Source organism: Calliopsis andreniformis, chromosome 12 (genome assembly GCF_051401765.1).
Source record: "Calliopsis andreniformis isolate RMS-2024a chromosome 12, iyCalAndr_principal, whole genome shotgun sequence".
In the NCBI taxonomy this organism is placed as follows: domain Eukaryota; kingdom Metazoa; phylum Arthropoda; class Insecta; order Hymenoptera; family Andrenidae; genus Calliopsis; species Calliopsis andreniformis.
The window spans coordinates 6,773,476-6,799,640 of record NC_135073.1 but is presented as its reverse complement, the minus strand read 5'-3'; the positions used below and the strand labels follow the sequence as shown (position 1 = coordinate 6,799,640).

General features: G+C 34.5%; 1 protein-coding gene across 3 annotated transcripts in view; it reads right to left on the bottom strand.

Moving 5' to 3' along the window:
* Cnc (NFE2 like bZIP transcription factor cap-n-collar) overlaps positions 1–26,165 on the bottom strand; it is a 139,143-nt gene that overhangs the window by 40,375 nt on the left and 72,603 nt on the right. For all 3 annotated transcript variants that reach the window (XM_076389779.1, XM_076389780.1, XM_076389781.1), the window contains exons 4-5: positions 16,498–16,808; positions 15,235–15,432 (exon numbers count right to left, since the gene is read on the bottom strand). In XM_076389779.1, coding sequence (XP_076245894.1) covers positions 15,235–15,432; positions 16,498–16,808 — 509 coding nt within the window. The remainder of the gene's footprint in view (positions 1–15,234; positions 15,433–16,497; positions 16,809–26,165) is intronic.

The following is a 26,165-nucleotide window of genomic DNA, read 5'->3' as shown; positions in this document are numbered from 1 at the left end:
TCTTATTTTTAAGTAAGCAAATTTTTTCATTTTTTTTTCTGAAAATGTAAATTCTATATTTTAGATCTTAATTGAAGCTTTAACTTCAATTGTTTGAAAATGTGATATAGTTCGTTTTGCTTTATAACTACAGATTTATGGGTATTGTGTGAATGAAAGTTTTATAGCTTCTGTAAAGTAATGTAATTGTTCACATTGAATCGTGAAGTCTATTACTAGTTAGATCAGTTCAAGCAAGTTCCAGGAAATTGCCATGCTTTGGAATTCCTATTACAAATATAAATCATCGAGTTGATTATGACATAGTTGTGAAGTAATGTAGTACTTTTTTTCCCAATGAGAGCTCGTTGTAGAGTCAGTGAATTTATTGGCTATTCTATCAAGACTAAAACACTTTTCCTACTCGTGTTTCTTTATAATTTATTAGTAATATAAAGAAATAGTAGAGTTATTTTGAAATTATTATAATGGTACTGAAATCTATGAGTGTAAATTTGTTGTAAGTATAATACTACAAGTAATTCTATATTACAATACTTGTCATCTGTAACTACAAATACCAACTATTTTACTATGCTATAAAATAAATTATTACGTGCTGAGTTGTATGTAATAACATATGTATCGTACGTGTTTCATGAGATGTCTTCTGGAAAACATTAGGGAAAATGCCCTCCAGGAGACTTCTCATGGAACGCGAATTGTATCTATAAGCAGGCAAATTTTCCATTGCATGATTATGCAAAAAATGATACACTGGTTAATTCCTAGATTTTCCACTTCATTAGCAACGTCGCTTCTAATTTGCTTCTGACTTATTACTACAGTAATTCGAGAAGTTATCTGTATCTCTTACTTGGTCTTGTAATGAGTGAAATTCTTGTGAGAAAACGATCATTTTCAAAGTGGTATAAAAAGCGTAAATAATTTTGTTCGATTTTATTAAACAGAAAGTTGTCTTTAGGATGAGTCATTTTGAATGCTCTTGAGATTTGGTACCCCGTATTAAACTCTTAAGTGCCTACATTGGTATAGTGCACACGCGTTATATGCATTCCTCGGCTACTAACGCTTGTGATTTATTGAACTACCATAATATACATATACCTATATATTTGCTTACGTATCACGCGTGTACAGGGTACTTCTAAACAGGTGATTTAGACTGCAAAATATAGTTTCTCTTCAAGAAGCAAAACGAAATTGCATGGAATTTTCATGTTTAAGGATTGTTTAAAAGCAATGTGTTATTTACAGAGTCTACTTGTAATGTACATCTTGGTTTCGAGTTAGACTTCTATTTTTTAAAGAAACTTCACTGATGAAGTAGTCGTTAGAGTAGAATGGTTAATTAATGAATTAATGGTCAATGCCAAACATATTTTGCATTTATATCTCTTTAAAAATATCGTGCCGTTCTACTGCAAGTGTTGCACTAATCTGATTTAGTCACACTATTTAGGCATTTTAATGAATATGTATAAAACAAGAAAGTTTCATAATTTATCAAGCATAATTCAATCGCTTTTAAAAATGGCTTGACTAGCAAAGAGTTGTCAAATGTTTCTAAAACACAAATGATTAATAATAACACAAGTACTATAATTATTAAGAAGTAGTTATTAAATTAGTCATTAAATTGTTAGCTTGTAAAAAAATTTGATAATTGAAAATAAAGATTGACAATCTCAACTCTATCGGCCCTTTTAAAAAATTACCATTTAAAAAATTAATATTAAATATTAATGTTAACCTTTAGCATTTACCTATACAATAAAATTAATACTTTAAGCAACACTTTATGCTTAATATCGATATGATGAATTTGATATAATTTTTATCATTAAAAAAATTTAGTACTTTTATTCTTCTTTCAACTTGAAGTTTAAGGAATAGGGTACGTATGCAAATTTTGCGATATTATTCTTGTATCGTCCTGTAGATCGCGTAGCACGGTGCACGATCCTACCTCTCGCATAGTAGACTCCGTCACAAGCTGTATGAATCTGCGAGAGGCTGCGAGAAATGATATCCACAAGCCAACAGATGTTTGAAACGAGTTGTCGAGGACTTACTGGTTTCTTCCGAGTTCTATCTTCGTCTTTCCTTCCTTTCCTTATATCCGTATAATTCCCTCTACCCTTTTTTCTATCTTAAAAACGCGTATCTTAACACCTCCAATTTTTTCGCAAATTAAAGGAAGACTTAACTGAATATTCTCAATTATCTCGTCTTTTATTGTATACGTATAGTAGATATATATTTTTAAATAAAAAAATGGGAGCGTATATTATTGGTAACATAATTTCAAAGAGACTGAACATGCTTTCAGGAATTTGCAGAGTTTTTCCATTTTTCAATTCTTTGATGGTGTTTCATGTAATTTTATAATCAGTATTTATATACTTTAATATCGTCAGATTATTTTAAATTTCTATAGTCTATGTATGTTACGTTAGTTTCAACAGTTTGAAGCGAAAAATCTGGAACATTCAATGAAAAAGAAAATTAACAAAAATTATAGACTAAATCTTCATGCAAGCTTTTTTATTCAAAATTATCAGCCCCAAAAATTCACCGAACAGAGTAGGTCATCGTTCAGTTTATTTCGAATAAACACTTAAAACTCTTATTCGATTGAGTAACTATTTATTCATTAATAACAACTCAAATTTGATTCCTCACTCTTATCTATCGTCTGTTATCTCAACAAAATATTGCCCAGCACTGTTACCAAGTACGCCTTCGCCCATATCTACACGTGGACCCTAGTCAATGAATTTCGCTGTACTGTAGACTATCTTCGCTCGACTTCCTTCAGAATCACTGACATACCACTCCATCTGTTTATAAACATCGCCGATATCATGACTTGCTTCATATCAATCTTATTACATCACGGTCATCGATATGAGCTCTCAGTTTCTATCATTCTGTCGGTATGGCTACGTACCGTAATCGAGAAGGTACAGACGCGACCCTTGCGTTAGACGTATCTGGCAATAAGGTTTCTGCCTCGGCTAATTACTACAAAGACCGATATCCTAATCGTGGACGTTCTGACAGGAGAGTTATGTTCCACAGCTAGCACCACTAGTTACATGACACCCTGTATATTTTACAATATTTCAGTAGATACTTTTACGAATGAGTTGCCTCTCGTCGTTTAATAATTTCTCATTAAGGTCGCGTACGCGATGATCGTGGGAAACGTACACGTTTCGGTTGTCCTGTATTTTTCCTTGTTCCTCGCTGGAAGTTCTCGCGTATTCCTGTTAATGCGAGTGATTCTGATCGAGACCTCTGACAGTGATCAACCAGTCGTTTGACACCTGCCAGCCTCGCTTGATCTAACGCCCCTTCGATCCTAGTCCGCTTACCTACTTTCCAATACGTTATACCGCGCGTGTTTTCGTACGTGACTGTTGGCAAAGCTCGTTTCCGTCACGAAAGTTGTGAATCAAAATACTGGGAGACACCGATTCGACCCCTCGCCCTTTGCAGACTATAAAAAAATATTTTGTCTCCCGTATTCATCCTTTCCATCCATATCAGAAATTGTTTACACTGACTACAAACATTTTCGTTCAGTTCGTAATCCGTTTACACGTGATGAACATGATTGATTACATTTTTTTTTAGTTCTTTTTTCTATTTTTTTAATCCCTTGTTCTTTGCTTGCTTTTTGATAGTTTCCTGTGAAATGCTTTGAATATTGAACGATTGTTAATTTCAACGTTATTTTTAGAAGCTTTATGTTATTTAATACTTTATTAATTGTACTATTAATTGTACTTTATTAATTGTATTAATTCCACTTTTTTAAATTTTCTCTACAATTTTTTTTGCATTTGACGATTGAGAATTCTAAAGCATTTTGAAGTATGGTTCCTAGAGACTAAAAGTGTTATCTTTTAATCAACAAGGATAGATAATTAAAAAGTAAGATATTGATCTGTTTTAAGTAAACTAGAAAATAATATAGGAAATATAAAAATTTGAAAAAGCATGATATATTTCTCAAAGGCGAAGTTTTAAAAACAGTGATTTTATCTATTATTGAATTATGCAATTGTATTTTTATTGTAGTATATTGTACTTAGTAACCCAAACAAATAATTTAAAATATCAAAAAATTGAAAAAGAGTTTCTACTTGTAACGTGTAGAAACGAAAGAAAAATATATAAATAATAAAAATGTTAATCAAATATCAGAAGAAATTGAAATTGGAGTCTGACATTGCCTTTACCGTTCAGAGTTATAGACAATCTAGAAAACTTTGATGACTGCAGAAAGAAATAAATTCGTTTCACACATTTTAGACAGTGCATACCACCGCGCATTATGCATTTCACAGTGCATAAGTCCAGCAGCTGCTTGGAATCTCTGACAAACGGAACGGACTGTAACGTCCCGTCGGGTTCCTTGGTTCTTCGTGAAAATTGCTTGCCCGAGTATAGAAAACAAATGTGCGCAGAGCGTGCACAAAAAGCTCGACTTTTCTTGCGAAACCTTCGCGGTATGTGAAACATGCGAGGATATTTTTTCATAACCGCCTTTCTTTGACATACTATTTTCAATCATAAAATATGCCTGTCGCAGTAGAACGTAAATGTAATCAACATTCGTACGACTGTGAACTTGGAAGTCTTTTTAGACTCAGAATTCTCTTCGATTTGGAAACGTTTTCTTCTGTTCATGATTCTTCTTAAATCTTTTATGTCAGTAGAACAATAGTATTCTAGATAGTATTCTGTACTTTAACAGATTAATCAGAATTAATCTCTAGGGAAAATTATGGTATCTTTCTTTCTTAATTTAAGTAAATTCTAACTTTCTTGTCTTTTTTTAGTTCAGCTATTATTTACTTGATAATATTGTACGAAATCCAATGTAAAAAGTAAGATACATGTTGTAAAGGGTTTAGTTCTTTAACTCTTTCTTTTCCCACGTAGTTGTATAACTACATATCAATCGAAACCAGAGTTTTATTTATTATAAGTCTTTTTTCCACTGCTAAGAAAGAATGTACTGAAAGTGGTAGAATATTTTCATAAAGCACATATTTGATATGTAAAATAGTCAGAATATAAATATATCTTGGTAGTCATTAAGTAATTTGAAAATAAAGAGGTTAACAAAGGAAGAGAATGTGAGTTGCCATATTTTTCCATACTTTTGTAAACCCTAGCTTACAGGACATACATTATCAATCAAGGATCAATCCTACTTATTCTGAATTATTTATCATCTAATAAAACATTTAATACTTTGTTCTGATTCTAGCTTATTCACAAAATTAAAATTCATATTAAATACCCTTATAATTATATCGCCAATTTAAATTCTAGCCATTCGAATTTCCAAAGCTACGGACATCTTAAAGACATATGTAACTATAAACTCCAATTTTGTGAACACTAAAGTTGCGTTTGCATTAGGCCAATTTCGGTCGGGCAATCGGCTTGATCAACCTGAAGTTAATTAAAGTTATCCATGTAAACATAATTCTAACCAAGTTGAAACAACAATTTTGATCGAGTTTGGGTTCATCAACTCGAAAGTTGCTTAATGTAAACATAGCTTAACCAGAAGAATTGAATTTTAGCCTTACTTTATCTAGGCTAGCACGCAATAAAACGTCTAACCTGAAACACAGTTTCTGATGTTTCGAACAACAGTTAACCGAGAACAACAATCTAACTGCAAGGTAGACTATCGAAAAAGCACAAGTAATCAAAGTTACGCGGAGAAACCGTGCGCATTATCTATGGTCGGCGTTGCACTCTCATAGCTAATGGGCCAAGATATTAATTATGATTCATTCAGATAGTCATCAGATTAATGCACACTGGCACGGGTTACTGCGAACGGGTTCATGCCAAGTTCCTCAAGTATCGCTACAAGTGCATCCTAATGCCTCGGTCGGTCTCCGTCTCTCCCTTGGCCTCTCATTTCCATATTACATACCCTGTTTCTCTTATTAATTTCGCCTCGAGACGCGCCACGCTCGCGATCGCGATCCAACACACGCGGGCTTCTATCTCGCCGCGGCCCTGGCTCGGTTCGCCCTCTCTCACGATCTCGGTGTCTCTACGTTTCTTTATCTAGCTACATCTCCGTTTCCGCGCCGCTTTCTTTCCTCTCCTTTCTCGATTCGTAACTCGATGTTGCGTGTAAATATTATGGAAAGTCCAAGGATACTTCGAGGGTCCTTCTACGCTGTTCAAGGCTTTAAGTAAATATCCACCGAGTGGCATGGCAAACAGCGCGCCACCGCGACCGGCCTAGCGAATCCTTGTGCAAAGAGACGCGAGCTGCTCCGTCAATCACGGCCAAAGGTCGTGTTGCGGTCTTACGAGCCTCTGATCGCTTTGCGTACCTGACTCTTTGATCGATCGAGACAAAGTTAAGGATGGTGTCAGTTTTGGACCATTTTGGGCGGCTGGGAAGGTATCAGATATGGGACAGGCAAAGTTGATTTAGAGAATGCTTTATGGGATTTGTTCTTTTTGGGGTGGAAGGTAAGACAGGGGTCTTAGAACGCGTAGAACACGTCTGTAGGAGATACTTGTGTATGTATGTAAAGGGTCGTGCTTTTTTGCTACTGTGAAGGTGGTAATATGTTATGAATTTGTATCTCTACAACTTTTTAAAATAAATTATATTTGCTACATCACCTATTTATATTGCTATAACAATAAAAAAATAACTGTTTTTGTATTATTAGTATTAAAAAAACGGATCTCGCGTGAAATGAAGTTATTGTCTTATTTTTTGAGAAATTATGAAATTTTTTAGTTATATTATTGTTATAGTGAATGAACAATATGATCCACTAAAATTGTTAAATGTTAAATTAATGTTAAAAGTGGAAATGCAAATTTACTAACACGACAGTTCTATTAGGTAAAGTATGGAGATCTTAACTTCATCCTGAAGTCGTTTCAAAAGACTTTTTTAAATTCAATTTACAGCAACTTCCTTATTGCAGTAGTCTCCAATAACAGCTATTAAGAATGTTAGTCATAATTGCAATGTGTAATTAGTATTGCCTGTTTGTAGTAATATAAACAAGGTCGTAACTAATACAGTAAACGAAAAAAGAGGAAACGTATAATATATCAGTAGGCACAATAATATTACATTAATTTTTTTATAAGATGTAGTATTTAATAAATTCTTAAGCTTCGGCCTGGAATTTAATTAATTTTTTAAATACTGTCTAGTTTGCATCATTACCTATACCAGCTGTTTAAACATGAGTACAATACGAATAAAACACTATCTTTTATTCTAACATCCCCTTTCGCTGTTATGCGTGACGAAACTTCGAATTCGAAGATGACAAATTGACAATGCTACTGGCCAAGGTATTGTTGCAGAACAAAGACGACACTGGTATTCCACAAAAGATAATCCGCGGCAGTCGTAAGGTTTACCCACTTAATTACGACTTAAGCCAGTGGGAGGTCTTTTCCTTGTCAAAACTGAGTCCACTCGAGGCTTTTAAGCTTTCACCCTCTGCGATCGAAATATTTCTACTGAAAAGCCACCGAAAGTACCTGTCGAATTTCTGGCGGTTCATACCTGTGCCTTCTAGAAAGGTTTGGTCTGTGGTTGAGGTTCTATGCAAAGAAGAAATTGCAGAAAACCGAAACGAGTTAGGGGAAACAAAGGCTCGATGTACTTGTTGACTCTTTTATAATTTTTACACGAAATGGAGTAAAAATAAAAAATTGTGAAAAATGTTTATAAATATTTTGACATTTCTTAGGGAATTTGAACAAAACAACAAATGAGAAGATACAGTAACAAAGAATATGTGTATTTCACTACAGGAAATATAGAATGCCACGAGGTTTAATAAAGAAACATAAAGATTTCCTAATGAATTTGAACTTTATTAACTATTTGTTTAACATACCCCAAATCTCATATTTTAACTCAAATGTGAAATGCTATTTTGATTAAAAGAGCAACAATAGTACATGTTCTTAGTTAAATTGACTCATTAATAGTGAAATTTAAATCCATTTAAATCTGCCTTAGAAATAATACAATAGCAGGACATAAGATACCTTTACTTAATAAGAAAATTAAATTGTCGTAATATACAGGATATGTCATGCAACGCGGACGAATCATTTCTTATTTAATTACAAACGAGAACAGTACAGGAAGAGGTGAATAATTTAAAGTTCAGTTATGCTATCTAACTGCATGTAAATCCAATAACAATGTAGTGCAATTTACAGAATATTGAAACCAATTATGGAAATATAGATTTTGAATAAAAAGTATGTATTTAACCTTTTTTTTCTAATCTCTTCCGATCTGTATCTACCTGTCTCTAACCTATGTATTATCTACAAAGCCTAGAATCAATGAGATGAATATTACCTGCTCTCTTAAGAACATGGCACGATATTTTTAAGCCTACTGCATCTTCTATCTTTCACGATTCAAATTTCTACAAAATTTATGTCTGTACAGTTTTCTGCTTTAAGTTGACTATAAAGGTAACATTAAAATATTTGTCTCTACTCTCACACATTTATCACCAAGTTGATCAATTGCGTGCCACTAGAAATGCATACATTTTGGCCAACTACATTAATCACTTAAATTGGCTATTCGCTTATAGTAATACCTAGACTACAGAGCTTTATACACTTATGGGAAATCTCATTGCCCCAAAAATAGAGAATCTATACATATAGAAAAATATAAAAATGATGGAAAAATAAATATACTTTATAATATTTAAAAAGTGAAAAGCCTTTAATTAGGTTACATTTTCCCAATTTTGTGTACGAAACTCAGAACTTGCATAGACATCAGCAATTTAACAATAACGTAGGACACTTTTCTCAGCTCTCAGCTGCACCCAAGCCACAGGCAAAAATCAATCCCTATCGATACACGTCCCGAGTATCATCCGATATCAAAGGTGATGCGATTCGTTCAAGGTTCCACCAAAGGCATCGCGAGCAATAAAAATCTAACGATACGTAAGAATCTAACGTGGCAGGAGCCAGAATAATAGGCTGTATTACGTGCGTCGTCTGTATCTTAGTGTATGGTAACACGTAGCAATTACAGGTGACCGAGGTCAGTGTTAATACGACGGTCGCGTGAGAGAAGAGTTCCAAAAATGATATGGTTCGCGAGCGGCGACACCGTGTTTTCTTGCGTAATCCCTCCGTACAATACGCACGACACATCCTTCCCGCGAAGCAAAGGTCCCGGCAGCCTGGTAGCACATGTACTAATTTAGCCTGCTCATTACGTATTGAGAGTCCTGCGGAGCACTGGATATTACATGCTCGTAGCCTTCGTAATCATTGCTTTACACACTTCCACGCCGGAGACAAGGTCGCGAGATCGCTTTGTATTCCCTGACCATCGCGACTACGAATTTCAGAAAGCTTTTTGACGCCCTTGCGGGAATATTTCAGGCTAGAGATTTTCTAGGAACATTTGATTGAAATTTTCTTGATATACATAGTTTACAGTATTTTCTGTTACTTTTTAAGGGAACAGACTTTTATTTTTGTAGACTCTGGTTTAAGTTTGACGAATTAGAAATGAGAAATCGTAGAAGACATATGATGCATTAGACCGAGCGAGCGAATGGTTGCTTTTCTTCTATCTTCTGCAGAATTCAATTGTTATGAATGAATGAAATCGACGATTGAATGAAAGCTGAAGAATGAATGCGTGTGTCATTTGAATTTTGCTAAAGAGGGGAAAGAAGGAGCATTTGCTCGCTTGGTTTGAACACAGCATTAGAAATCCTTAGATGTGGTGATCTTATTACTGGTTTCGAGCTATGAGCAAGAAAATATTATAATATATGGAAATTCAAAACCTGTTACTGTAACATGGTGATATTTATCGTTAGGAGTGTTAGAAATAATGTGGTTTTTATTACTTGAATCACAGTGTATAATTCTGTATCTCTATAATGTCATAACTTAATGATTTTCTACCTTGTAATATGTAAAGGAGTGAATTTCTTATTTGTCTGCATATGGATCGAGTTTGCTTTATTGATAACACCAGTTAGAGTCAGAGAATGCAAAGAGGAAATTGATTTGTTTCAAAGAGCTTCAGGAAATTTAGATAAATCGTTTAAGTTGCAATAACGAAACTAGAGTAGTCTCCTTAGCAAACTCTGAAACAAGTCTATCACAGGTTCCATTTTTTGAGTTAGTTTCAAAGGTGTCATTATATTCCAATACATTTGCTTTTAATAATATTAAAGTACAGAAATTTTGATTACTTGAGAATTTGAATTATTTAAAAGAATATAAGAAATAGTCTCAACTCAAATTTTAATCAGTAATCCTTTTAATGAAAATTGATAAGAATTCCTTTATGCTTGATACATTTTCACATAAAATTTTCGAAATAAAAGACTTAAGTGCACCCTCATCTGCACACTTATTAGACAAAATTAATTTTTAGGATTTCATATTTTTTAAAATATGTACAATATTTAAAAAAAATGATCTTAAAATATTACTTTATATTTTCCATAATTAACATATCTAGATGCTAGTATTCTATCAATTTACATTGGGTTATAATTATCGTGAAGAAAAAAGTATAGAGATCCATTTTGAATAGTTTTTCTTCTAATTAATAGCATTTGCATTTAATATAGAACGATATTGTAAACTAGGTAAACTGTTTTCCAAGTTATCTTACGCTTTTAGGTTCTTATCAAAGTAACAGGTTTTTGCTTGAGGTACTTACATATAACATTCTAGCAAAAAGTTCTTAAGAAGCCCCGGGAAACATAATAGTTACAGATGTTCCTTCTTTTTATAGCACGTGTTATTACGAAATGAATCTCACAATTAGATACGACAAAGAGACGTACAAAAACGTTAAACAACAATATTCAATATGCAAAATTATTACGTTAGTACGTACTATATTCAACTAATACACTTATTACGTCCGTCGACTGTGCAATTTACCCGTCAAAGACGGACAAACTACATTTCAACCTGTGAATATTTAATCTTCTATAAATTGACATTTCTCTACTTCTATCTGTTACTCCATTATATAATTATTCACCTTGAATGTGCAACGTGTCGCCTGTACACGTATTTACCTGAAAAAGACCGTCGTCCACGACCAGATTCCAACATTCTGGATTAGCTTGGTACTGCTGCTCGATGCTCTGCGTATGACATTTAGTAACAAACTGCTGCGCGCCATTCATATGTGTGCTTCTTGCAGTCACAGGAAAAGAAAATGTTCATTCGTGTTTCGTTCACGAACACAGTCAACTCAGTTCCCCAAACGTTCGACAGTTCTTTAAAACAGTCGTTCAAGAAATACTTAATCCCACAGTTTCTCTGGCAAAGTACTTCAGAGCGAATGCAAACTCCACAGATTCCTTCAGACGAGCGCGAACCTAATGAAAGCAAAAGCCACGGTCAGGGCGATAGCCATCGCGCAAAGCAGATCCTTGCCTCCGAAGTGCTTGCATCGCGAGCGTCCGCTCCTCTCACGCAGCCTCCGCTGATAACGCGTTAAGCATCGCGAGATCAATGTTCACGTAACATCAAGATTCTCAGGATCAAGTCGACATGCAGGAATTTTCACACAAGAGCACGCACTTTCATGAAACCACCACAGTCAGGCTCATCCAGAGGATGTCGAAGTGTCTCTGACCACAGTACGTACGTTCTATTCCAAACGTTACACTAAACTGTGGAACGAGAGTAGAAGATACTTCAAGACTCCACTTCGTTACGCCTCCACGTGTATTGTCCTACAATGCTGGTTCTCCAAATTGCTTCAGTAACTCTGCTTCGAAGCTACCACCAGCGAAGACACTGTGCACTTCCCTCACAATAGCGCTTCCTGCGACTATCCACGAGCCGGCTCGCGGGAAATCTTTCAACGATGGAAAAACAGGAGGCTAATTTGCCACAAGGTTGGCGTTTACCGCGAACCGCGTGTCGTCTGCGAGTGTCAGCCGCGTTGCCAGGAACACAACGCGATCGCGATCGCGCTGGACAAGGATCACGGGTAGGGGTCCGCGAGTTCTCTCATTGGCGGGACTTTTCAGCTGTATTTCTCCACGTGCATGCGAGCCCTCTGCACGTACGCGTTACGTCACGTCTCGTCTCAGCGGCCGTCGAGGACTATCTCGTCGGTAGGTCATTGTCACGATCATCCTCTCTCGTCTAACGACGTGAATCCTTGCCGCCGACTATCGCGCGATGATTCTCCTCTCCTGGCCCCTCTTGTGATCTCGAGGGGCCCCTGCACGCAAAAATGCTCGCGAAATGTTTATTTTACCGAGAAGCGCGAGGAAGCACGCGGGAAGACGGAGCTGGCTTCTTTGGGGTATCTTGCGGATTTCGATGCGACCGACAGACGTTGATGGCATTAAGATGCTATCGTGGACGTTGCACGAGTATTATGTGTGTCAGTAGGTTCGAAGAAATGTGGCAGAAGAGTTTGAAATATGGTGCAGCCTCGATTACCGAAATGGCTGTTTCTCTTTCAGAGATATCTGTTTTCACTGTTCTGCGATATTTAGAATGCGAGTTGTTTTAGTTCATGGTCTCGCCAGAAATTATGAATATGATATTGAAATTGGAAAACGTGTTTCCCTGCGGGTATGTGATATATCGTGGATTTTTTTATTTTGAGAATACGTTTTTGGTATGTATTGGGAGAATAGATTTTTTAAACTGCTGGATTAATTGAGCGGAAGACATTTGATGGTTAATTAATGGTTGGGATTCATAATTGTCCTGTAAAGATATTTTTGGGCGGTGTGAATATCTGACTTTTGTACCGTCTGGGAATTTGAACTATTCGGATCGTTAAACGGTTTTATCGTGATTTTATTGACTCTTTGGTTCTTGCATAATTTCATTTGAGTTTTCTGGATTTTTCTTTCTTTTGTCCTGTGTTTTACAATCCATAGAAATAACGAATCAGAATAGTATGTTTATTTGTAATTAACCAAACAAAATAAAATAAACTGTTAAAGAAGTTGTAATAATTATTATTGCTCAGTAATGTAATTAAAATCTACGTTTTGAAAAATTATCTTAATAAAGATACTACACATTATAAATTTCACGATTTTGCAAAATTTAATAACTACTTGTTCGTTTCTTTTGATTTAGCTAGCTACAAATAAACCTCATTTCATTTCTGTATGACTATAAAGAACACACTAAGAAAAACATAAAACTCGAATCAATAAATAACTACATATCTTCTGTTCAAGTTACTATAAGTAACTTCGAATTTCAGTCAGAAACAAGCTACTTAAACATAAAGTCGTCGAGTCACAAGTAGATAGCTACACATCCGTATGGAAACTCGCGAAATGGTGTCATCAGGTAAATACCAAGCTTTCTTGGTGAATATTAACGCCACTGTTTTATGTGGATTTACATAGATGGTCGTTTACACTGATCAAAAATGCATTATAGCGAGATCTATAGAAATTGTACGGTACCAACAAGTCAATCGGTTCCTCGTCATTAGACAGCTCTATATTATCTATCTATGCAGAGGACATTTAAGTTACTTCAGTGATATCGCCGTATCATAAACCTGGCTCGTTATCGCAAATCTGTTGTAACTGAACTGCCGTGTTTTAAAAATGAATTCCATACTGTATAATATGTACGTACGCGATGTGTGATAATTTCACGTCAAAGTAGTATCGACATTTGCATAATATCCAACCAATTTTTACTCGAAGCATGTTGGTTCTAATTGAAAGTGAAAAATTTATTTTTGTTATCGATGCTTTATAAATTAGTTTCGTAGGATTGAAATTATGTGGGGTTATGCACGACAGTTTTTTATAACTTCATCCACGTAGATTTTTACGAAAAATAATCAATATTGATACCATATGATGAACAAGTTAAATTTCAATTTTGAATCTCATTTTTTAAATTTCATGAAACAGTTCCTTTCTCTTATGGCTTTTTTAATCTTTTGCACTCTATAAAGTGTAGTGAGTAATGAATTCAAGCAGAGAGTAATTATTCTTAACCGAAAAGTAAAGTCAAGACATACAAGTTTAATTTAGAAGAACATTGAATTTGTAAATTTGACACAGTAGTTACTGATAATTCACTTCACTTATTTAGCAATTCTAATATTTTGCAATTACACTTATGAATTAACTAATTATGTACTTTTATGTTTTCACTTAAGACAATTTATTTAATAACATATTCACTAATAAATATCATAAAAATCACTTCGTTCGTAGAATTATTGAACAAAGTACAATTGAACTGATAATTCTTTAAATTTGATTATTTTAATTTACTAAGAGAAGGTTTTAAAGTTCACTTGTAGAAAAAGATTTACACGGAGTACTTAATTAATTCATAAATTATAATGTAAAATCTCCATTATCTAAAATAGTGAGGGACACGTCAGTCTAGATAAGAAAATTCTTTTGTCAGTAAAATGTTCACATTTCCCTATTATTCTGCGTCTTAGTCAATAGTACATAAATTAGAATGTCAAAGGCAAATTTTTATTCAATTAACGGCTTCCACATTTTGCACACGTTGAAGTAGAGAGAAAAATTTAATTTTTTTAAAAATGTGTACAGTTTCACCTCTTTCTATAACTTGTAGTATCATTTATGATACTACTTGCATCTATCATAAACTGCGAATTTTAAATTATTGTAGTAACAAAATCTTTGTAAGAAGTCTCAAGTATATTTCTAACACTAATAACTGTACTTCTACTGTATTCCTTATAATATTTTCAGTCTTCCAACTGTTTATCAGTAAACGACAAGTGCGCTAGCCTAGTTTTCTATTTAAACATAAACAAAACATTATTACATAAAAATTGTCTTTTAAATATATTATAAATATCAAACCGAGAGGAATGTTCAAACATTGATTAAGGAAGCTATATTTCTGAAGCCACGATCATAAAAAGGAAAGCACAAGAGGAATAATAAAACTTATTTATCATAGATAATAATTTAGCTGGTATTCTAATTAAACTCTGATTCCTTTAAAAAATTTTCTCACAAGATGGAACGTCTCCAGAACATGTGCATGATTTGGATAACAGAACGTCCACTCACCGTAACGTTCAACTGATAAAGCGTTCGGATAATGGAGGTCCTACTGTGTTACTATAAGCTGAGCCACTGGTGACCCCGATAATCTAAAGACAATCAAGGTCGTACATACCTGGAAGGAACGATGGTGAGGATGATGAGGATGATGAAACTGCGGTGTGTGAATCATGTCGCCGGTTTCAGGATCCTCGCACCTGGATGACTTCGCGACCTCGACACTGGCCGAGGTGGTAATGGCCGTTTCGCCCTTTGCACTCGTGGACTCTTCGACAGTATCCTCTTCCTTCTTCTTCACTTCCGACTTCGTTTCCTATGTAAGTATCCTTGGTATTATAATGCCAACGTCACATTTTCGCCGCTCAGGAAGAAGATTTATAATTTATTACGCTCGACTGGCGATACATTATGCAATGTCTATCTCGATTTAATTAACTTCTCCCCGCGAATACTGAATTTTAAAGTGGACGAAATGTTCGTCGGACAATGAGCCTGATTAATAATGAAATTTAGAGAGACTATTATAGTTCTGCTACGCTTAAATGCTGTCCCGGATTTATTATATATTACATGAATTTTATTGATTTTCTACACATTATCTGCACTCTAGAATTAGTTTTGGTCACGCTGGTTGCATTTTTTATTAACAGTGAGAATATGTTGATATCACAGTAAATTTTTATCGTCGAAAGTAAACTATTGTGAAAGAATATGTAGGTATAGTTTACACTGTACAGAGCTGGTAAGGTTGCATCTGGAAAACATGTGGATCCATATGGTAACAGTAAATAGAATTGCCTGATTTCACATGCATTTTCAGATGTAGCATATTATTGGCCAAGCTAATCATAACTACTAACTGAAAATTACTACTATGTCAAAATATGTCCCAGGTGCAATCTTACCAGCTCCGTATAATACATAGTTACAGAAATTACATTGACTGTGACCACTTTCTTAAAAGACTCATTTGAAATTTCTTTCTGTTATAGAAGTTTTTATATTATTTTAGACGTATATATACTAAAATAAAAAATGCTTACACATTCTAGATTAACTGTAGGAGTTATAATAGAATTTAACAACAAAACTGTTAATTTCCCACGTGAAGAAAATTTCATGCAAAAAGATGACAACTCAAATATTAGTCCTATAAATAAGTATGCTATGCCTTCTTTTTTCAGTCAATAAATACCTACTCAATATCAATGACTCCTGCAACTCACTGCATTCCAAATACCTCTCCTCCATCCACAAATGACAGTAACAGTAATTAGACATAAGAATAAGTTAAAATGTCAGCTGAGCAAGAATTTAGGCCTCCAAGGCTCGAGACATCTGCAATATATAGACGTAAGTACACAAAGTCGTTACGAACCTGTGGTTGAGCCTCATCGAGGCCAACAAGTTGTAGCGCCTCTTCAAGATTGAATCCGTCGGGAAGACCAAGAGTATCGTTGCTGAGGAGACCTTCGACGGTAGCGCTTCCTAAAAGGCTACCACCGAGCAAGTCCGAAGGAAAATCATGCTCGAGCTCTAAGGTGTCGGTTAATCCTAAAGAATCATCGGTTAATCCAGCCAACGGATGATTATCTAAATCCAGAGACGCGTCTCTAAGAAGCTGATCGTCCTCCTCGACTGCGTCGTTTCCGCTTCCTCCTTGCTTGCCAGAACTGAGAATGTATTCACCTGTAATATACATGGATAGGAATATTAATGAAATTCATGTGTTTAAGCCTGAGAAAGTTCGAATATTTTCTAGTGTTAATGTATCATGTCTGTTTATGTAATTATTTGTACTCAGGATCTATATATTATTCAGAGAGCTAAATGAGACATAGTTTGGTATGTGAGAATGTAATTTTATTCAATATTTTTAAGTATTCTGAAGTATTAGTATAGTATTGTGTGTAATGACTCTAGCAAGTTTCTGTATACCATATAATTAAGCCTACTTTTTGTGAAAATTTCGATTTTATCGTTGAAACACCTGTATAACTATATGTATTGTCGTAAAATAATAAAATTATGTGTGATTGGTAAATAATGTTTAACATACTTCCAAAACCATTTTGACGGATTTTAATTCTTAATTTAGAATTCAGAATTTCAAGAATAAAACTAATATTCGTTTACTTTCAATTCAAGTTAAAAATACATTCTAATATATAATCTTGTAATAGCCAAATAAATAATAATTAAACTAATGAATCTTTAAAGTTGATTGTTAAGCATTTACGTTACAATTTTACGTTATAATTTTTAGAAGAATTTGACTTATTCCTGAAATTTTAAGAGTTACAATTTTTGTTCAGAATGCTTCAACCTCTTTTTTATTTTACTTCGAATAGTAAAACTTTTATAATTTGTAGGAGAATTTGATTTATCCCTGCAATTTTAAGAGTTACAATTTTTATTCAGAATGCTTCAACCTCTTTTTTATTTTACTTTGAATAGTAAAACTGAAAAGAAGGATAATTGAGTATTTTCACACATTTTCACACTAAACTCATCTGTAAAAATTCTGAATTTATAGATACCACTTGGTAAATAAGTTTTTCATACATAATGCTTTGACTTATTTTATACTTCTTCTTGTACTATATTTTCTATACATGGATGCAGTTTCATTACATCTATTAACAGCAGAACTACTAATAATTAACATACACCAAATTCCTATCTTTCCATAGCATGAATTAATAACTAAAATAATTGTATCGCAATAAAAACCACGAAAAGTTTTATCAAACACGAATTCCTAAAATGGAGTAACTTTTACAAAAGTTTTCAGTTACTTCAAATAACCATTTCAACTGTCTTACTAGTACTAATCCCAATATTTTTCCACTTTAACAATTATTTATCTCAACACTAACCAAATATCTCAGATATCTCATGATTAATACACTTCACGTCAAAAGTAGAAACATATCGACACTCCTATTCCAATTTGTTCTCGAATGGCGACTATTCCAAAGTATGATTCACAGAAAGACTGCATGCGATCAAATTATTAGTTGATGAAACATAACTAAGCGTAAACAGGTTCGCGTGAGCGAGTACACTTCTGGGGGATCATTTAAAACCATTTGAATAACTATTTGTAGAATTGTATGGTGCAGAATACGTCGCATTCTTCCACCGTCGGCTATTACGTTTTGCAGGTTCCGCAGTACAAATTGACGAGTATTATCATGTCATAGATTGTTATTAATTTTGAACCACTTCCTCGCTTAATTATGTAATAAAATACTTCGAACATTAAGAAACACTTTACTAAATGAATTCTAACTTCTTCTTCGCTCCTCTGAAAGTTTCACAGTCTCGTTACAAATCACGAAATCACGTAATTTTTTTTAGTTCTACTTGTTTTTGATAAGACAGCAAACTATCGAATTTTTTGTAGAATTGAAAGAATGCTTCGTTTCGCGAGGCATACATCTACAAATAATTTCGTTTTTGGGGCAAAGTAACGACAATAATATTTATGACTGACTATCTTTAATATTGGTAGGTTCCCTTTTGTCTGGCCTTTTCAATTAGAAGATAAAATATTAACAATATCACAATTTTCACTGACCATATTATAGTATTGTACATTTAGTATCCAAAAAACACCTTATAGTATTCGTCCTTGAAATAAATTCACGTTATAATTGTAAAAAAATCAAAAGATCGCATTACTTTTTCCATTAAATGTCACTGTAGTCCTCCAACAAAAGCTGCGTTATTTCCTACAATTTTCGCTACATGGTTCTCCACAGAATTCAAGAGAGACACTGAATCACATATAACTCAACTTTCCAAGTACATTGCTATTCAAACGACAAGCACAGTTCCTAGCAAACTGTCACCCAAAAACTTCCACTGAACGTCGCCACGAACTCAGTCGTCCACAGTATCCTGAACGCTCATCCTCGATCTAACACCACTGTCACACATGTTCACGTATCACGAAACGAAGGTTCAGAAATGCCAGAAACGGCGAGATTCCAAACAAGAGTCTATTATACATTACGCCCGCTACGTGTCCCAAGCGCACGTTAGGAAATTAAGAATAAAAATCATCGGAGGATGATTCGACTAAACCGGATTCACTGTGACTCAACTAAAACCGTCCGTGTCGCGGGGTAACAGCACTTGAGAACTGACTGCGCCGACGGACAGGTAAAATTTCGGGAGGAGGGACAGGAAAGGAAGAAACGTAACTAATTGAGGGACAAAGGGGTGTTGTTGAAGATCCACCTGCTGGCCTGAACAACCCCCGACTGTACCCGCCCCACGGCCAATCGCGCGTCTCCGTTTCTACCCTACTTCATCCCCTACGCACGCTCCGAACAGGATCTGGCATTGCCAGGCTGCCAGTGCGATCGTTCGTTCGCCTCGCCGTCGCAGAACTCGCTGTTACATGGTGCATGGACGTAGAGTAAGAGTACCAGTTACTGTGCTCTCGCCCCACTTCCTTATTTTTACGCTCATTTTTTCTATTAAGCTGAAAATATTTGGATTTTTAATAAAATCGAGTTTAAAATTGCTGTAAGTTGTTATACGTGGAAATAAAAGAGGAGACACAGTAATCAGTACCCTTACCCTAGACGTAATCACATAGAATACAGATTTGGAAAAAAATTGCAAGTATAGTACTTTGTGTCATAAATTATAGATTAGTTTTTTGGAATTATATTCATTTTTGCTACTTGTGTATTTATTAGTAAGACAAAAATCAATTATCACCTATCGTCGATCTCAAAAGAGTCGTTTTTGTATTCTATGAGCTTGTTTCTTGTATCGAATGAGAGCTTATAACGGGTATAGGTACAGGGTGTCTAAGCTGAAGCAGGCAGCCTACGTATCTCCTTTGTTTTTGATGACGCGAAAATTGTCCGTGACATACTTTGAATGATTTCGAAAGAGAAATATTTTGAAAGAACAATTTTTTGTGGAATTTTGTCATTTTGCTTGGTTTTTTAAATTTCTGTGTTATTAAAAATACAGGAGATATTTAGGTGGTCTGCTTCAGCTTGAGCATCCTATATACTGTGATTCTGATTACTTTGATGATTGTGAAAGGAAAGAAGGTTCCGTATATCGTATTTGATCTCTTTTCGTAAGTTATAATTAAAAAAGGGGAGAAAGAAATTAGTGATAGGAGTAGTTAATTAAAGCAAGAGAATTCTAAATGTGATGAATGGATATATGTTAGAATCGCTGAGTATATCAGGGTGTCAAATTTTTTAGAGTCACTATTAGTATTAGCTTGATAAAACATTCATGATGATTTTTAAAATTGTTGATTTCAATTAGGTATATTTTCTTCTATTAAAGAGAATTTGATTGATATTTGATCAACTATATTGAATTATTTGAAAAATTTTGTGGGAAAATATAGAAGTATAATTTAATTGAACAGTTCCTCATAAGTCCATGGCCTAAACTAAAAGGTTTTAAGGATAGAGGGAAAATTATGTTCCTAACGATAAGTTGTATCATCTATTTTCTCAAGTTGAGAACATGGTATTTGCTTGTCCTTCATTATTAATATAGAAAATGCCTCCATTTGTTATACAAATAACTTGGATAAAGTTTATGCACCTCTTCGTAACCTAGTCTTACAATAAAAAGAAAAGTTAACACATTTGAGAGAAGGCGATTATTCAAGTGAACTTTTACTCAAATTCCTTTTACAAGGGCTATTTTATGTCAACAGCAACCAATTCTCCATACATTTCAAATCTTCATAGGAGAGAATTATGTAGTTTTAAACAAGTATTAAAATCATGGAAATAATCCTAGCGCAAGTATTTTACATTGTTAATTCGAAATGTCGTAAATTAAACATTTTTGCGTAATCTCATTAATCGGAATTAAAATGGTTGAAATCTAAAGATTAAGAATATTGATGAAATACTTAAATGAATATGCAAATTAATTCATACATCGTAATGCATTCTAGCTTGTAAATACATATGTCATAATGTAATTAATTCCTCCAGATAGTCTATTTCCTGTATTTATATTAAAGTTAACTTGTGAACTCATGACAATTAGTTTTCACTTTTACTAATCAAATTGGAATTTCAATTTCGTGAACTTTATACTATTTTTTTTATTCAGCATACTTTACTCTCACAGTGTGATTTTTATTTCACTTTATTGTCTTTTGAATATCATGACTGCAAAAGATGCAAACATTGGCTCACTACTAAGTTAACAATATTAAACAGAATTTCTTAAAAGAGAATTTTCATGCATTAAATTTAACAGTTTGACGACACCTGTACCAATATTTGCATCACAATTCCAAAGTATGACACATTATTACAAGATAAGCTATTAACAGTTCATTCACCCATAAACTGTTACCATACTCTTACAGATTTAAATCCTTAAATCTCACAGTAGTCAAAGATAAAAATTCACGTATCTCTAAATTATTACTCTTATTACTCTTTCAAGAAAAACAAAATAAAATTCACAGATCCTCAGACTTTCTACCAACTCGAGAACTCCACATACAACAACACAGTAAACAAAATCAAATGTTTGTCAGAGAAGAGCCAGCAACAATGACATATTTCCCCTAATTAGCCTCGTTTCGAGTCACGAATGGGAAAAATAACCGAAGACGAGCACAGAAATTTTGACATACAAAATCATCGTTTCCTTTTTTTTCTCCCCTTGCGGGACGGTGTTATTAGAGATAACAATCTCATAAAATAATAATTCCTCGGAGGCTGGCCGAACGCGGACAGGCTGGCCGAACCGAGCGACAGACGGCTCCACAAAAGAAGAAGAGGCTTTTGGTTCCTCTGCTGGTCGTGAGTGCGGTGCCTTGAGAAGGAAGATCGCACCTTTGGGATGGCTATTACATTAACTAGCGGTGGCGGCCATTGTCTGGCCCAAATGCAGGCCCGTCCGCACGATAATGGCCGCCTATAATTTGGGAAGTCGAGGGACTACCTTGCGCAGACCGTGGCGACGCTTTTTGGAAACTCAGAGCGCAAGAAATATCTTGAGACCAGGTACTCTTGAGTACGTGTTGGTTTTTACATCTTAATACTTAAATGGAGGCCTTTATTACCTTACCACCTTGCCCCTGCTGGGAAAGTCCCTTGTGAAAGTGAGTATAAGTACTTCTATCTCAAACTATTATAATTTTTAGATTTTTAAGTAGATAGGTATCTTATTTGAGTCATTCATAAGCCAAAGTAATTGACGCTATTTTGTGAAGTTTTTAAAATTTTAATGACAAAACACTTGATTGAGGATTAACTTTCCATATTTTAAATAAATATAAATACTGTTTTTTATGGAGTTAGCTAATTTGGTAAATGAGCTGTTCATTTGTAAGCTTGAGTTCTAGTGCTGATATTGAATACATATTAATATTTTGTATTCCGATTCTTTGCGATGTCTCTGCTGCTGATGTCAGATCTACAAAAAGTTGCATACTTCCCATGTTCTAGATGATAATTATGGGAAATGAGACGGATTACGAGTGGGAACTAACAATAAGTAGGAAGTGTTATTCATAAAGTATGTAATGAGAAACGTAAGCTGAATGAGTTGTACAGTGAAGTAGAAATAATGTAATTAATTTCGCAGGAATTGGACATTCTATTATTATTATCTTACTAATTTTAAAGCGAAATGTATTGGGTTGATACATACGAAATTGTGAATCTCAGGAAGTGTGAAATTTTTGTTCCCATAGAAGACCAACTTTATTAGATAATGTTATTATTTAATATTAATTTTTATGTGAATACTGTTTGTGAACATACAAGTCTGTGATTACTTTCATTAAATGAAAAGACTGAAAATAAAAGAAGTTATTATTTCAATTTCCCTACTCGATATTTTAATTTAACTATAAATCTTCAATAGGATAAGTGTCGTTCGAAATATCGTAAATTTCTTTATAATGTAGTTGTTATGGAAAATGTAAGTGTATTGCCTATTACTATTTATTTAAATTCTTCCTAAATTCTAGATTATTTTCTTTCGTGATAATAAACAAAGTATAGCGATGTCAAAGAGGAATGGAAATACAGAAATTCATGATAAACAATATACCTATAGATATCTGTGACATATTGAAGAGTCCTACATAATGTGTCCCTTACCGCAATCTAGGTTGCTCAGATAAAACTATGAAAGAATATTGAAATAGGTATGCACCTATTTAAATAAGAAGTTACAGGTACATGCAATGACTCACAAATTTATTTCAAATTCTAAAGACATTTTACTTCTACTCCAAAAGGAACGTGAATGAGCTGTGTTAAGATTAAGTATGAAAGAACTATGTTTTTCGTACCTATAACCAAACACTTCTCTGTATGAAATAATCACTGTCTTATAACACCATTATTTGCCTTGACACCCCCGAATCCCTTACAAAACACAGGTTTTACTTTCAAAGCATCTGACAAAATTCTTCTTCAGTTAACAAACCTATGCGTCTCTATGGCAATTGTAAACGCAATCGTAACAATACTCCAGAATTTTCCTCAGCAATCAGGAGGCACCTATCTCTGCAAGACGCACAGCGAAAAGGGACGGTCTCCAGGGGATGAATCTCTTTCCGGTTTAAAATCCGGCGCAAGGGAATTCGCTGGATCACGGTGCATCTAATGGCGTGGCCCTCCTTCTTCTTCGATTCCACGGCTTCTTTGAGCCCGCGGTCGGCTTTTTTCACGGCCACGGGAACGTCGACGGATCATTTCTCACATTTCGCGCGCGTCTAACGACCATTTTCTTTTCTTTCCAGCTTTCCAGCCCTTCCACCCCTCCGCCATCCTTAGATAATAATTCCTGCGTTACTCGACAGAATTTTTGGACCACTGGCCCATCGGCCAGCGCGTCGAAAAGGCACCAGCCGTTCGTGCCTCTAGCACCATCCACTATCCTAGCGCCCAACTAGGACGAATGCTCCCATACGAGGCAAAAGGATCCTTAAATGCGCCAGCACGATTGTCCTTTCCCTAGGATGATAAATATATATCGGGACAAATCTTATTTGCAGCCCTCGACAGAAGGGCGCCAATTGTCGATACTGACACGCTTCTAACGTGGTTTGACGTCTCATTTCCCCGCGTGGCTGACGCTCCCGCGAAACGTATGTGCATCCTGCGTCACCTGGCGCGGCTGCAAACGGTCTCGATTCTAGCCACGGTCAGCAATTCTTGTACGGTCATTGCTTGTTGTCGTTGATCGATGCACCGACGCTTGATCGAGCCTAGTTTTACCCCTTTAACGATGACTGTTTTGTCTTGTGCAAGTGGCGACAGGTTGTTACAGTGATTATATGATACATTGAGAGCAACAACCGACTAACCTCACTGCTGGAAGAAATAGGTGATCTAATATATAGGGTTTCTTTGTAATAAATTAATGCTATTGACTTAATTCTGGGAAAATGTGGCGTAGCCCAGGTTTGTATTCAATGCCTGATATGTAAATGGGAACAAGTACTTCTGGGATTTAATCGGGATTGTTTCTTTAGTTTTCAATTTGAGATATGTTATTAGGGATTATTGTGTGGTGGGATGTTGGTTATTGGTGGATTGGTTGATGAGAGTGTGTTATGTTTATGGCTTGAATTGTGTTGCAAATATGTATGGAGTAGATGTTGAAGTAAACGAGGTAGACGTGAAATATTAGTTTGTTTCTTAATAAGTATTTAATGTATGCCTTTCTATTTTGTTTAAACTAACTGTAATGCAAGTACTGTAAGATATTCTTTTAATTTATATTTTTATATGCTTTCTTTTTGTTTATATACAAATTCTAACTGTTTTTAGATATGGTGGTACAATTTTTGCGTAACTACAATTACTACAATTACTGCACGCTGATATAGAAACTGTACCATCTATGAAAATCGAATTATTAAATTTAATTTTTTGTCTGTACTTGAAGAGTTAACTGCTGCCTTTATCATTTTTTTATGAAGACTCATTTTTAAATTAAATTTTAATGAAATCCTTATGCGAATATTTTTCTGTCTGTATGGTTAAATCCAACAAATTAAATGAATTATAAACGTACATACAAATTTTCCAAATTCATTATGCCTGTTTTTTATATGGCGATGTTTGATATTTTTAACACTAAAATATTTATAAAATGTTAAAATACTGAAATTATAAAATAGATTCAATAGTAGTTTGCTCGTTGTATAAAGCGTTTACAAAACTATAGGTTAGACAAGAAATTTATGGTTCAGTAATTTGATATCGACATTTTAAGGGTATTATAAGCATTTTTTCAGATGTCACTTTTGTAACTAGTATCCGTAAATCAATGAAAAAATATTCTTCATCATTTTTAAGAAAAATTTTGCAGATATTACAATGCTGAGCCTATGATTTAATATTCGCGCTAACAATTGCAATCACTTATTTTACAAAGGAAGAATTTATTTGTCATTTGAAATTGTTTACTTTCAGTAAAATAATTTCAGTTTCAGTTATTTTCAGTTTAAGTATCTGTTAAAATATAGGCTTTCTATTTTCAATTCATTTTAAATTGAGTTACAAGGCAAACAGAACAGCAAAACACCATTAATTATGTAAAATATGTATACAAATGCAAAGAAATTTAAATTTGACTATAATTTAATGTACTGAAGTTTCCTACTCTGTATTACATAAAATCCTAAATTGGAGCACCTACGGCCGTCGCAACGGTACACTATGGCCCCTAGTGAACAGTTACTGGAGAACTATGTACATAGACAAATGACTTCTAAGAATATTCTACGTATGCCTCAAATACAACCTAAAAATCCGTATAAATTAACTAAACCAAGAAAACACTCCAATAACATTCAATCGTTACAGAATACAGCAATGAACCATCAAGAAGATGCCAAACAACCATCATCAATCCAGTACCCCCTAATCATTACATCATTACATAAACATCTTCACTCCTCACACAATTTAGAAGCCCTGACCTGTGCCTTTAACAAACAGATTAACATGTCCATTATCATACCTTAAAAACCGCAATCCGCAACACAGGTAATCCACAGTG